Below are 14,263 nucleotides of genomic sequence, written 5' to 3'. Positions count from 1 at the left end.
CCTCGGAAACTCGCGGGAGGCAGTTCCCCCTGGTCTTACGAGGTCCCTCTAAGACAGAATTGATGCCATGGCATCTCGAGAGAGGTGATATGAAGTAACACGTAGGTTCAGGGCTCAGCAGTGTACGGCCACCAGCTCCCCCTCGGGAGGAGGAGGAAGCACCCCTCTAAAGAGTTGCCGGCTCGGAAATCCACAAGGGTAGTTAGAGCCAGTCTTAGAGTCTGGCTATGAGTTGGAATTGGTTCATTGGTACTGAGTTGTTGGAGAATTTATGCTAATTTCCCCTCAAATATCAGTGTGACTGTAAGCCGTTTGCATGCTACTTTGTCGGCCAATCTGGCTTGGAAACTAAACCTGTGCAGAATGGCAATACACGCTCTTTGTTGTTTGTTTAGATATGGAGTATGAAGCAAGACAACTGTGTCCATGATTTGCAAGCGCACAATAAAGAAATTTATACTATCAAATGGAGTCCAACAGGACCAGGAACAAATAATCCCAATGCCAATCTTATGTTAGCAAGGTAATGCATTGTTTGCTCTTTTCCCGAGAGGTCTTCTGTCAATAGAACCGCTAGTTAATGTGGGACAAAGCCGAGAGGATTCCATGAAATGAGAATGGCATCCTGCAACTTTTTAAACTCCGTGTTTCATTATTAGTATTTTTAAGTTCTAAAGTGTTTTTAGGTTTGAGGACATCAAATACTAATTAGACCCAAATAATAAACGTTGTTTAGCTCATTTGTTGAAAAAAAGATAAATTGAAAAACATGGCCTATCAGTGTTCAAAATTCTCTGTTGAATAAAGTGCTTATTTGAAAATGATAGTGAATTAGCTCCGTAATGTGCAATTTGGGAACTTTGAGGTGACTTTTAAACTGCATCCTCTCCTGATCGGCCTTTGCCCCCCATATTACTTTCCCGAACAACCCGTCCTGACTCGTACACTGAGTTGGTGCTAGCCATTGGGTTGCAGTGGCCCAGGGGCCATGAGAGCGTTTCGTGACTTACGTGTTTTTTTCCCCTATTGCAGTGCATCCTTCGATTCTACTGTTAGGTTATGGGATGTAGACCGAGGCATTTGCATCCACACTTTGACAAAACACCAAGAGCCTGTCTACAGTGTAGCTTTCAGTCCTGACGGCAGGTATCTGGCAAGTGGTTCTTTTGACAAATGTGTGCACATCTGGAACACACAGGTATGTCGGTGTTACTGAAATGGTCACGTATTCTAATGTTTACTAGAAAACATTTGCCTGTCTCCTTCTTGGACCGTCCTTCCTCTTGTTCTAATTATTTAATTCTCAGTTTTAAAATAAAGAGTTTGTTTTTATGGAATTTAGAAGTGAGAACAGCCCCTGAAACTTGGTCTTGAATGTAGACTAGCTAAAGCGAAAACAAGAAATGATGAAATGATGTTGAACAGAAGGCTTCAAAGAGCAGCTGAGAAAACAAAGTACCGTAATGAAGTCTGCAAAGACCCGGAGTTGGGAAGCCAAGTGGGAAGCATCAGCTTGCACGTCTCAAGAGGAGGGAGTTTCTCACCTAAATGCTCCAGCCGAAGAGGGTGGGCAGACTACCACTGAGTCACTGCGCCCGGACAGTGTTGGTCCGCAGTCAGCTGGGTTAGGAGTCAACACATGATCAAGAGCTGGTGGTACTGAAGGAAGACGTCCAACTTGCATTGAAGCCTCATTGGGAAAAACGAGGCTCCAGGAATTGACAGGATTGAGGTACCCACTTGACTAATCCACAGAATTTCATTCTGGATCTCCCACTTTTTTTTTCTCTTCAAAACCACTTTATGGGGAGTTAATACAGATAGCACATTGCTTCATAGTTCACTCACATCCAGCAGGATTGTTCCATTGCTACCACAGCCAGCTTCAAAACATTCTCTCCCTTCCTGAACTCTTTCCATCCGCTCCTCTTTACCCCTCCCTCCTGCACCGTACCCCATTGGAACCTTTATTGTACTCACTGTTTCTGTAGGTTCATCAATTCTGGGTTTCATATACCCCAAAACAGCAAACAATGAGAGGGCTATCCCCAATGACAAAATCCTCAATATGAATGAACCAAAAATTTGCATGTCTCTATTACAGAAAAAGTTGAAAGCCAGATCAGAACCACCTTGCATGGTGGGTGGGTGTGGAGAGTCAACTAACAAAGTTTTAACTGTTCGTTAGGTTGACCATTTTGATCTGTAGTCATCTCTTCAACTTACTGCTTGGCAACCGGTTTTTTTGATGATAAAGTCCATTTAAAAGGACTAGTAGGACACAGCCAGAAATTCAAACTGGACTCAGAGGACCTTGGACAAGGGTTATCACTGCTGATGTCAGATGGATCTGGAGAAGACTAGAAGGATGTTTACCCATATTTTATTGACTGCAAAGACGTTGGACTGTGTAGATCATAACCAATTGTGGATGCCATTGTGAAGAATGGGGATTCTAGAACCACTGATTGAACTCATGCAGAACCTGCGCACACAGCACAAGGGAGTGAATACTGCATGGTTTCAGTTCAGGAAAGGTGTATGTCAGGGTAGTGCCCTTCCACGGTGCTTCCTCAGTCTGTGCCGAGCAAATCATTTGAGAAGCTAGCCGATAAGATGAATGCAGCTTTGGAATTGGAGGAAGACGCATCATCATCTTAGATGATGCAGGTGATGCATCCTTGTGTGTTGGAAGTGTGGTGAGGTGAAATTACTTGATAGAACTCTTGCCTGTAGGTCTTTGCATCTCCCACCTAGTCATGGTAGGCTCCTACAGAGAAATAACTAAGGGGTAAAGGACTCTTTAACTTGGGGATTAGACTAGTGTTACAGTTTTACTGAGTATAAATATGAACCATCTCAGATGCAGAAACGGGAATCCCATGAGCATCCAGAAAGAAGAGCCACCAGTGGGGTAGTGCACGCAAGACCCCTACCTACCTGAAGTGGTGGAGGCTACGTCCGAGGCCACAGCACCCAGGCCACAAGCCAGTGCGGAAGAGCAGTGCTCAGACCGGAGATGGCTCGTCGAGTGGGATACCCTGTGCAGAGGAGCTTTTTCACACTGGCGGGGCAGGACAAGGGCCAGGGAGTAGCTTGGCGGAGAGGCTAGGGACCAGAGAGGCGTGGCTGCTGGATGACCAAGAAGAGGCACTGCTGCTGCTGCTCGGTGCTTTCCGGCACTGACTCGGGCAGAACTGTTCACTTCCCTAACAAGCCGCCGCAGTGATGCTGTCTGGGAGGGGGGTGTGGCCATTGCCACTACTGTCCAAACCCAACAGGGACACAAAGTGCCGTGAGAGAGGGACCGGACCGTTGGTGCCAGAATACCATAAATACGAATGGAGGCACACGGAGCCTCGCCCCTGCAGCAGTCAGCCTTGCATTCTCCTCCCGCCTACTGATGCTGGAGGAGGTCACGCGTGGCCCCCAGGCCATTTCTCCCAAACGAGGATGTGAAGCCCTTACTGGTGGAGGAAGACAGTATGGATTACACCTAAACAAAAAGAAAACACAAAACCCCCAAACCTGGCCCAGTCAGCAAACACATGGTACACGGAGGAAATCTTGGCATGGACCACAGTCAATAAACATGGAAGTGCAGTAGTCCATAAATCACATCATATATTTATTGATGATGTGGAATCAGCTGCAGTTAATTAACACTTTCATTTGTAGACCAGACTTACAAATTTATTTAGGTTACTTGTTTATTTTTTCCCCAAAAAAATTTTGTAGCCTTTTGGATGCATTTATTTGGGGAAATGATGTCGTTTCTTTGTTTTCTAAAATAATTACTTTTGTGGGAGTTATGCATAAACTGTAAAAAAATATGTTATTGAAAGACAAGCTAATGTGACTGAGCACAGTGATTAATCAGAACCTTTCAGTTATTTTTGAGATGATAAAGAGCCTTTTCTTAAACTGGAGAAACATTCTGCTTTCTGTTTTCATATTCCTAAGTTGTACTTACTGTTGATGCCCATAGATGTTCTTTCTGAAGCACTCACATGACTTGCTTCCCTTCATTGATGAGGTACTTGTTGGTCGTAGTACCCACATGCTAAGGAACCGTAGCTCCTACTGTAGCTATTCACCGCAGGTGACTGCACGGGTTTGTTTACAGAGAGCATGATGTTTTCAGTATGATGTATTAACATATTTTTTTAAAATCACTTTTAAAAGTTTGCCCCTGGGAATATCTCCATTCTATCTCCTATAAGTACCAACAAGTTTTCATATTTCCTTTTCTTAGTTCTCTCTCTAAAATAATAGTGATTCTGTTTTTATGTGTACTTATTACAGTATAAGAGCATGCATTAATTACCCCGTAGGCTCATGTAGAGAGAGCCCTGGTGGCATGGTGGATGGTTACGCACCGCGCCACCACCGCTCTGCAGGAGAAGGCTGAGCGTTTCGACCCCGATAGATGGACCACGGTTTGCAACCTGTGGGCTGTGACCCCCTGGGGCCCTGGCGGGTGTCGACAGCCCTTTCACAGGGCTTGCCTAAGATCATTGAAAAACACATTTTCCATGGTCTTACGGCACCGGGTCCTCCCGCAGATGAGTGCCCCATGCTGCACCACGCTTCAAGACAAAATTTCACTCACTTGTCATTACGAATAAATATTTCACAATGTATAATTACATATTGATTTTGTGCTTAATCACTATACTGTATGTTCAGTTTGTAACAGTGAAAATACGTCCTGTATATCAGATATTTATATGACGATTCATGACAGCAGCAAAGTTACAGTTATGAAGTAGCATTGGAAATAATTTTATGGCGGGGGGGTGGGGAGGGTGGTCACCACCACATGAGGAACTGTATGAAAGGGTCACAGCATGAGGAAGGTGGACACCACTGCACTAGATAGTTTTACTCTGTCCCGTGGGATCTCTGGGAATCGGAACTTGGGGATTACCCCACCGATAAAGTGGTGTTTTTCATCTGCATTCCTCGTATGAGTCAGGTGCAGGTACCTTTTTTAATGTTTGAGTTGTTCATTACATGTTAGACTTAGTCAGTTTTGGTAAATTTTCTAACACCTGTTTTTTGTGCTTTTAAATCGGATCCTGGGTCGTCTTGATCACTTGGAGCCCTTCTACTTCTTAGGCTTTGAGTTGCAAATGTTTTTTTCCTGTTGAAACAAATGGGAAAATTATTAAGCCATAATTTTAAATACTGCTTTAAACAAAAGTGTACTTTAATATTTTATTGTTCCTTTCTTATTTCCCTCCACCTTCACAACTTGATGAATTTTTGTTGTCTATTTAGTCACTGTTACACAGCAAAAGCCAGATTGACTGATAGCAAGTCAGATGTCTGACTCACGGTGACCCTACATGTTCATAGGCACAGACAGCTGCCCGCATTTCCCACTGTGTAGCGACTGCTGAGCGCAGGCTTCCCCCACGCGTCCACCACCAGGGTTTCATGTGGACATGACAGTCTCCCCCTGAATTTTACTTGAAACTTATTTGTGGTAGGGGGAAAAAAGGAGCATGATGATTTAAAATTGGTTAAAATAGCTTGAATAATTTGTGAATGTATATTTGCATCAATCTCAGCATAAATTCAAATTTGTCCTCAGGTTTTACTTAAGATGATGAAATACTTTAAGTATGTAGAAAGTAGACTGACTCACGTTCTTAGGAGCTCCCCTCAGCTCTGACGGGTGCATGTGGACCCTGTTATTTTAGATCTTCCTGGCCCCTTTCCAGTATGATAGAAAATATTCCAGATTCTATGCAGCTAAAACGTTCATTTTTCTCATCCTGTGTTTTCTTAGAGGCAATAACATTTCTGAAGGGAATATCTTTCACTCTGATAAATTATATATATTTCTATTTTTTGTGTTAAAACTGCACATGAATGATGCTGTATTTATTATCTTTGCAGAGTATATTTTTTACCTACTTTATATTTTTTGAGATTTGCTTTAAACATGTAACTTTAAAATGATGGATTATTTTGGTGATTCTAAGAACACTGCATGCCACATTTTAAAAATTCATTTCCTGATTTATGGACCTTTAATTTTTTTTTTTAATTTTGGGGGAAGAAAATTTTATTTTCTTAAATTTACTGTGTCAAAATCTTTTATATTATGTACTGTACAATTTTGTCCTTAAGATACTAATATTAGATTTGGACATTATTTCACCTGGATTTATTTGAAGAAGTTCCAGTTAGTCATTTTGCTTGTAAACATCTAAGAAGCTGCCAAACCAGAAAGTAGGGCTTTCACCATGAGAACCTTAAAATTAACCTCCCACCACATTTTTTCATAAATTGCTATGTGGGTGGGGTAGGAGTGCGGGGGGTCATTCAGTTACCTTTAAAGGTAGGCAAAGCATGTTGTCAGTCAAAAGATTGTGCAAGGAACCGCATAGTTTGCTTAAGTGGTCTCCTGGAGCTGCCCTTCCTCCTGACAGCAAGCTGTCACTGGTGCCATAGCTTACAAGAAGCAGTGAAGGCCCAATAGGATATTAAATGTTACAGGGATCTTTGCATGGTTAATATTTGGACTTAAAGAGTGGGGGGACTGTGCCACATTTCATACCTCTTAAAAATAGGAAAGAGGTTTAGCAGCTTCAACTTTTCCTATTATAAGAATTTTTAAATCAGAATTTTCTTTGAAATATACCTTAAAACCAAATAAATTAAAACATTCAATCACTGGTACTTTTGCACAAGGGAAACCTTTAAAATTGGATCATAGTGTTGAAAAATAGTCTGGGGTCAGTCACCAAATTCATACTAAAATAGTCTGGTTTTGTAGCATAAACACCAAGGAAGTTTTACCTAGGCCACAAGTTTATTACATATATTTATGGCTCTTAACTTTCCTAGATACTTAAAACTGACATTTTACCACCTTCCGCTTGCAGCGAACTCTGCAGGGCTGCCTTTGTAGGCCAGCTCACTGTCAGTAGCTGTGCAGCAGTCGCTGAGTGCTGTGTGCACAATGTTTTTGGTGCATTTGTTGGCAGACTTCCATCCACTGCCTGTCAGAAGCAGGGCTCTTGGTGTGTGTACTGTGCTTCCTAAGAAAGGCCCCGGTGCCCTGCCTACAGTCACCACCGTGCAATTCCTAAAGTGCAACTAATGACTAAAAACGTTCACATTTCTCTCTAGCAGTACATCAAGTTGGCAGATAGCTGGTCAGCAGTTTCAATTAATAGCCTTCAAGATTTTCAACCCTTGTTGCCTGAGCTCTCGATGGTTATAATCCGCTCCACTGGTTGTCAACAAGTAAATGTACCGATCCGTGAACGATAATCTAAAATTCGTATTTCCCTTAAAAAATAGAAGAACTTGATGTATCACTTCCCAGATATAAACTTAAGAGCTAGTCAAATGAAAACGTCATTATCAAATAAATAGTAATATTGTCATTGTATGTTGCACTGATACCGTCATTGCACCACAGTGCACCCATCAAACAGGTCTAGTCATCGTTTCTATATTACTTCCACACTGGACTTTTAAGAACAGTATCCACGATGCTCTGAAACTCCGGTCCCTGGTTCCTTGACCACAAGACGGACGCGTGTCTAACGCACAGACGTTGAGGGCAAGGGCGTGCTCCGCAGGTTACGCCCACTGCTGTCCAGAGTAGTCCCCTTATCCCAGTTTTCATTCACTGCAATGTTCTTATTGCCCTTCATCCTGCAGGTTATCAGATATAGTTATTTTAACACTTTCCCCCAGTTTCGTGGCTAAGAAATAGAATTTTTCATTTGCATCATTTTCTCTATGGTTGGATTCTATATATATCTGTACATCTTTACATATTAATGATTAATTGGAGCTTAGCATTTAGGATACTATTCCAGTTTTATCACTTGGATTTAAATGATCTCCCAGTTCTTTAAGTTTTCTTTATGGGACATTTATCCTAGTACTTCCAATTATTAATTTTTTAAATGATCAGTTTTCCCTTTGGACCTCCCCCCCGTGGTGCCATACATTATTTCTAATACAAATGCCGCTGTGGTCTTCCAAGTTTTCCATGCTCTCTTCGGAGAAAGCCCTGGTGGTGTAGTGGGTGTGCACTGGACAGCCTACAGAATGTCAGCACAAACACCGCAGGAAACCACGAGGCTTTCTAGTCCCTGAAAGAGGTACACACTCAGAAACCCACAGATGTTTCTACCTTGTCCTGGAGGGTCGCCAAGAGTCAGACAAGACTCGGTGGCAGTAAGTTTTGTAATTGGGGGTTGCCAGTCTGCACCCCTAAAGATCGGCGGCTGTTTCAGGAACTGAGAGGCAGAATCGGGAATTGGCCGGTGGCAAGTGGTTTGACTTTAGTCTCATTCCTTTTTTTACTCTTTATTTATTTTTTCACTCCTGTCTCATTTTATATTTCCGTAATGTCGTGGCTCTGCTTTGCCTTTTTGGCCGTGCCGTTTTCCATCAAATTTAGGAATTAATCATTGTTTCTGAAGGGAGGGTTCTGCGTGTGTGGACTTCCAAGACTAAATCTTCACCAGAGCAGAAAGCTGCGTCTTTGCCCCATGGGGTGGCTGGTGGTTTCAAACTGCTGACCTTGCAGTTAGCACCTCAGGGCATTATGCCTCCAGGGCTCCTAAGCTGAACAATCACTTGGTAAATGTGGAATAACTGACAGACTTTTGCTTGAGTTGTCTTTCCTAGTTTGACACACTTCCTCTTTATGTCAAAGACATTTGGAATTAGCTTGGTTTCTCTACCTGTTGGTCAAAGTCATGCATCCTTCAATAAAAAACTCACAGCGAATTGGTAATCCACGTTTTATGTTGAGTATTTACTTAAAGTTTTTATTAATTGTATCAAAGAAGCTAAAACAAACAAAAGGCATTTCAACAGCCAGCGATACTAGGTGTGTGTGTGGTCTGTTGTGAAAGCAGACTCAAGGTTGTTTAGCATTTCAGAACTTGCCTTATGTCCTATCTCTTATTCTGTGAAATAAAGCCATGTGATAGCTTTTAGCTTCATGAAGACATATGCTAACATTGTGCTCATGTGTGTGTGTTTTGTCTTGTTGGTCATCCTTTTTTAGACAGGTGCTCTAGTTCACAGCTATAGGGGAACAGGTGGGATATTTGAAGTTTGCTGGAATGCAGCAGGAGACAAAGTTGGAGCCAGTGCATCAGATGGTTCAGTAAGTATCGTGGAGTCTTTCTTAGGGGGGTGTAGGAATAGACCCCCACAGTGCGCACCCTGAAGAAGCGTGGCCTTTTCTGGTTGTGATCACACAAGAATACAAAAATAATAGTTTTTAAAAAATAAATGTAAAGACACAGTGTATTGATTGTACACACACACCACCACCACCCTTTCCCCAGAATGACAGATTTCTCCCATTCGTTAAATTCATAGATTGTGAAAGATTTTAGACTTGATTAATTGGAGCTTAGCATTTAGGACACTATTCCAGTTTTATCATATGGATTTAAATGATCTCCCAGTTCTTTAAGCTTGCGTTTTCTTTATGGGGCACTTACTAACCTGAAGAATTTTCATAATCAAGGAATGAAGTGGTCCTTGTTTTCTAACGCAAACTGTTGTCAGTGAAATCAACACGGAAGGAATAGATCGGATTTCCCATCGCAGCTTTATCTTCTTTCCCCAGAAGTGTGTTGTTGATGATCCAGGGGAAGGGACTAGAGAGAGGCAGGTGATTCCTCAGGCCTTTTCAGAGCTGCTCGTGGCGGCTTCCAACGCACTGGTGCAGTGGGGTGTCCCTTTCACTGCCAACCTCAAGTTCAGCAGTTGGAAACCACGAGCCTTTCCCTGGGAGAAAGAGGAGGCTTTCTGCTTTCCTTAAGATTGACAGCCTCGGAAAGCCATGAGGGCAGGTGTTCTCCATCCTATAAGGCTGCCGTGCGCCAGAATAGACTCGGGAGTATAGGAAGTTTGGGATTTGGACTTATGTTTTTGCAAGCTTTCTTAGAGAAAAGTTACTGATTTTAAAATTGTACTATAAATATCTGAACATTTTGGCTGATTATTTTAATTTCTTACAGGTTTGTGTATTAGACCTTCGGAAATAGCGCTACTAGTTGGAAGCCATGGACCGACTATGAATGTGTACATAGCCAAAATGACTGTCCTGACCCATGTACTGCTATAGTCCCACTTGAACCATGGCCAGTCCACTACAGCCAAATCTAAAAGAAGTATATACATACAGTGTATATAAACAAAGTTGCACCCTGAAGATGACAAGAGTTTTGTCACAGCTTGTGAATTCTGTTCACCAAGTGCTGGAATCTAATCTGCTGTGCCCCCAAATAGCATTTAGAAGTTTTGGATCTGAAAAGCAGAAGAGAAAAGGAAGTACATTTTCCAAAAGCAGATCATACACGTACCAGTCTTTGGATACTAATGAGAGCCTTGTTTCTCCCTTTTGAATCAGCAGACACCACGGATTATATTCTTTTCCCCCCTTCAGTAAGCAGTTTATATGTACAGAGAAAATGGACTTACAAAAACTGGCAGCGGTAGTTTGTTCTTGCTTTTAATCTTTGTTTTTGGTTTAGTTAATGGATGCATGAAGTAAGGGAGTGAATCAGTTTCTTGTTTATATTTTTTTTTCACCGTTTAAACAAAAATTTTCTTAAAACTATTTTAATGCGTTCTTTTGAAGAGGTAGATGTTTGGTACATGTTATGGCTCCCAGAGCATATGTTCAATTGGTGCATGTTGTGGGAAGGGGGAGTTGGAAATGAAATGGACACGTGTGGCTTTGGTCATGTCATTCTCTAAGACACATCAGGAAAAGGGGATTATGCTCTGTTTTTTTCGGTGATGTGGCTGAAATGCAATAGTTTCTATTTTGGGACATATTTCTGCCAATTCAAGACTAGAAGGGCACAAAATGTTTTGTTTTTTTTAAAAAAATACCATATTGAAGATACATAAAAAATTTTTTTCTGATGTTTTGTAGCCATAACTAAATTATGGTTAAAATGTGCACTATCGTGAACAGGAGCAAAGTACAATTGGGTTTTTTTGTTGTTGTTCTTGTTTGTTTTGCTTTGTGTTTTTTTTAAGAGATTAAAATGTTTCTGGATAAGGAATAGCTTCTCAAAGTGCCCATCATTATCTGTAGAAGCTTAATATATAATATAACCAAACTCCAGTATTAAAAATCTCTCATGTTATTTTTCTTTAGACAAAGCAAGATAACGGCATATAACACTGCCATTACATGGTAAAATGTTTGCTACCTTAGTTTAAAAAACAATCTTTAAAACAAAAGACTTGCTTCAAGGTGTTTTTACATAGCAACGATTCAGAATTTAAGAGGTTTCGACTTGTACTGACCTCCTTTGCTGCTCCGACTCTGCATTTGCAGTGCTCGCGACTACAGCTTTCCAAATACAGGTAGTTTCAAGCCGCTGGTCCCCCTGCTATTCACTACGATATCATGCCTTTTACTCTGTTTATCATATGAAATATTTCCCCAAGAATAGCCATCAAATCAAGCCTTCTCTTGTGCTCACGCAGCTAAAAGCTACAATACTGAAACGACAGCGCGAAGCCAGGTTAGGCGTGTGATTATCGGTGTTTCATGATTAACGCAAGAATCCAGGCCTGTTCAATTTTGAAGAGAATAGTTGTCAAATTTAAGTTAATTAAGAAATCGCTTACTATCAAGCTTAGCAAATTTATAACACTATCTCTGGCACTAATTAGTTTGAAGCCTTTATGACTAAAATTGTAACCCATGTTCTGAGTTTAAATAGAAACTGATTTAACTCAAGTAATGCAGCTTTGGTTTCCAGCATGTGTTGTTGCTGTCTTCACAGAAAGGCACGGATTGAAGCAAGTCTTGGTTTTACTGAGGTAGGGCAGCGTTTGCTAATGGTAAAGAGAGTAAAGTACACTTAATTTCACAATACATTGTTAGATGGACCCCTCATTCTTGTTAGTGGTGATGATTTTACTGTAATACTATTTTTTAAATTTTACATCCAGAGAGGCAGTCCTTCATGATGGTTTTGTGCCAGCTGTTTTTAGGGATTTGGAACACACATTATAGGTATTTAGAACTATTACCCTGTGACTTACGTAGGAAACCTAATATGCTGAGTATCTGGCACTTGAAATCCTGCTTTTATTGCTAGAGGCCCACATGTGTGGTTGACCTCTGTTGTTGTTTTAAAAAAATAAATAAAAATAAAAAAATCTGTGCAATAATTTTTAAATGTGCTCCCAGGAATAGACGCAAATGTTTTGAGTATGTTTAAGCTGCATTTTTCTTTAGCGATGCATTTGTCAATTGCACTGAATTTAAATCTGAAAGTCAGAGGTGATTATTGATAGTACTTTTGTATTTTGATATGGACAGTTTATTCATTTGCATACAGCTAGTGATTTTATTCTCCCAGCCAATCAAAGGATAGTCGAGAAAATCTGCAATAGAGCTGCCAAAACCGCCGGCGACATTTTCATGGTTTTGTCAGCCTTCCTGGTTTTGTTTTTCCTTTTTAATCTTTAGCTGTTTTCCTTATGCATCATCGCCACAGTAGGACGTACGAGAGATTTTAAATGCAGAGCTTTATTATCCTTGGGTCTTTTAGGTGTAAGTAAGCTTATCTGAAAGGGATCCATTTCGTAGGCGTGGCTTCTGTGTGAGCACAGAGTGTTTACTTCCTGTCGCTGCTGTTCCAGCATCACCATTGCCTGCTGACGTGCCGCCATGCTGCCCCACGGACAAAGTCAGAGGGTCTCTCCCTCGAGCACTAACAACCGCAAGAGACCAAATGTCACAGCCTGTAAAGTTCTCAATTTGAGGTTCTTGCTCAATTTTCCTTCTATTTTTTTTTCTTTCTGAGAACGTAATGTACCTACAAAACGCCAGAATCCAGTAGTTCTCCCTGCCCCCACGGTATTCGTGATCCATCATTGTTCTCTAGCTACTGTAAGAGAGGAATCTTATTGTAAAATAAAAACCGAAAGGAAAGCTCGAAGGCTAATTGATTAAAGTAGGATTAAGAGCAGCTGTCACTCTTGAACATTCTAGAGAAATGAATGTCTTTGTCCTCCATGTAGGTAACCCCTTAAATTCTTATGATTTGTTCCAATTCCCGCTTCCTGTTCTTAATCAAGTACCGTCACTGACTTTCAAATGACGTTTTAAAGTGGGAACTTTTCATTTCCTGACAGGTCTTAGAGAGCATCCAATTGTGTTTAATTCTGCTCCGGGTAAGTATGTTTTAGGATTAAACACCTTACACAGATACTGAAAGTGCCTCCTTTTGTGGTGTAAAAACAAACAAAAACAAAACACAAATTATGGTGCAAAAAGTAATCATTAGCTGGAATTACATGAAGGATTTTTGCTTTTTGACGTGTAACAATGTCAAGAGAAAGGCCAAAGATTTGTACTTTTTCACTTAGAAAGCACTCCTTTTTTCCTGAAACTTCTTTCTGTCAAATTAGATTTAATGAGAGAGTACTATTTTTAAGGAGCTGTTTATGTAGATTGATTTTAAAAGTAATGTAAACTATCGAGTAGAGTCGTGAAGAGGGGTATGCGGTTTTTTTTTCTTTTTTGCTGATAAATTGCAAATGACCATCCTTATGTGAGTAAAAAACAATGACAAGTTTTACGACTAAAGCAGAGAAATACATTTCAAAGGCAATGCTACTTACTTGCTTGGCAGCGATTCTCTTTCTTGCGCACATAGGCCATGTCTGTAGACCCCGTGTTTCTTGCACGCTAAGGATGGTACTTGCTTATGGTTGATTACTATCGACAGTTTCTGCAGAAATCCTGTGTTCAGTGGACCAGCATTGTGGCATGGCAGCAAACGCCAACATTTTGGGGAACAGCAGCAAAACTACAAGAGACCCTAGTTTTTTTGGATGGTTCCCCACCCCTCTCCTGCATCGCCAGGGACAGAAGGAGGCCAGGGAAGTGATGAATTACCCCTCCTGGTAGCAGCTCTGAAGTGTCACATTCAATGTCAAATGGTTTGAACATGATTCTAGTTAAATGTAGACAAGTGACGGAAATGAGCAAGTGTTCACTTTTTCATACGCTGATTTAGAAGTTTGATGTCTTACTCTAGTACTTCTGAGGCACTCGCAGCACTCTTTACTTCTGCCCTCGTGTTGGCAGTGTGCAAGCAGGCTGAATCACTAGGGCATCTATCTATCTATCTCTATATTATTTTCTCCCCCCCCCCTCTTTTCTTGGTAAGCTGTTTCATGATGTTTTCTTTGGAAGTTCTGAGTAAGTTGAGGAAAACATGCTGCA

The 14,263-nt window shown here is 41.1% G+C and overlaps 1 protein-coding gene across 6 annotated transcripts in view; it reads left to right on the top strand.

The window, feature by feature from the left end:
* Positions 1 to 11,075, top strand: part of TBL1XR1 (TBL1X/Y related 1) — a 156,105-nt gene extending 145,030 nt beyond the window's left edge. For all 6 annotated transcript variants that reach the window (XM_075556053.1, XM_075556055.1, XM_075556057.1 and 3 more), the window contains 4 exons: positions 396 to 523; positions 1,033 to 1,198; positions 9,053 to 9,154; positions 10,020 to 11,075. In XM_075556053.1, the coding sequence (XP_075412168.1) occupies positions 396 to 523; positions 1,033 to 1,198; positions 9,053 to 9,154; positions 10,020 to 10,046 (423 nt within the window). In that variant the 3' untranslated portion in view covers positions 10,047 to 11,075. The remainder of the gene's footprint in view (positions 1 to 395; positions 524 to 1,032; positions 1,199 to 9,052; positions 9,155 to 10,019) is intronic.
* Positions 11,076 to 14,263: the final 3,188 nt, after the last annotated feature.

This window comes from Tenrec ecaudatus, chromosome 8, assembly GCF_050624435.1.
Source record: "Tenrec ecaudatus isolate mTenEca1 chromosome 8, mTenEca1.hap1, whole genome shotgun sequence".
NCBI classification, from domain to species: domain Eukaryota; kingdom Metazoa; phylum Chordata; class Mammalia; order Afrosoricida; family Tenrecidae; genus Tenrec; species Tenrec ecaudatus.
This window is presented reverse-complemented; position numbering and strand designations above follow the sequence as displayed.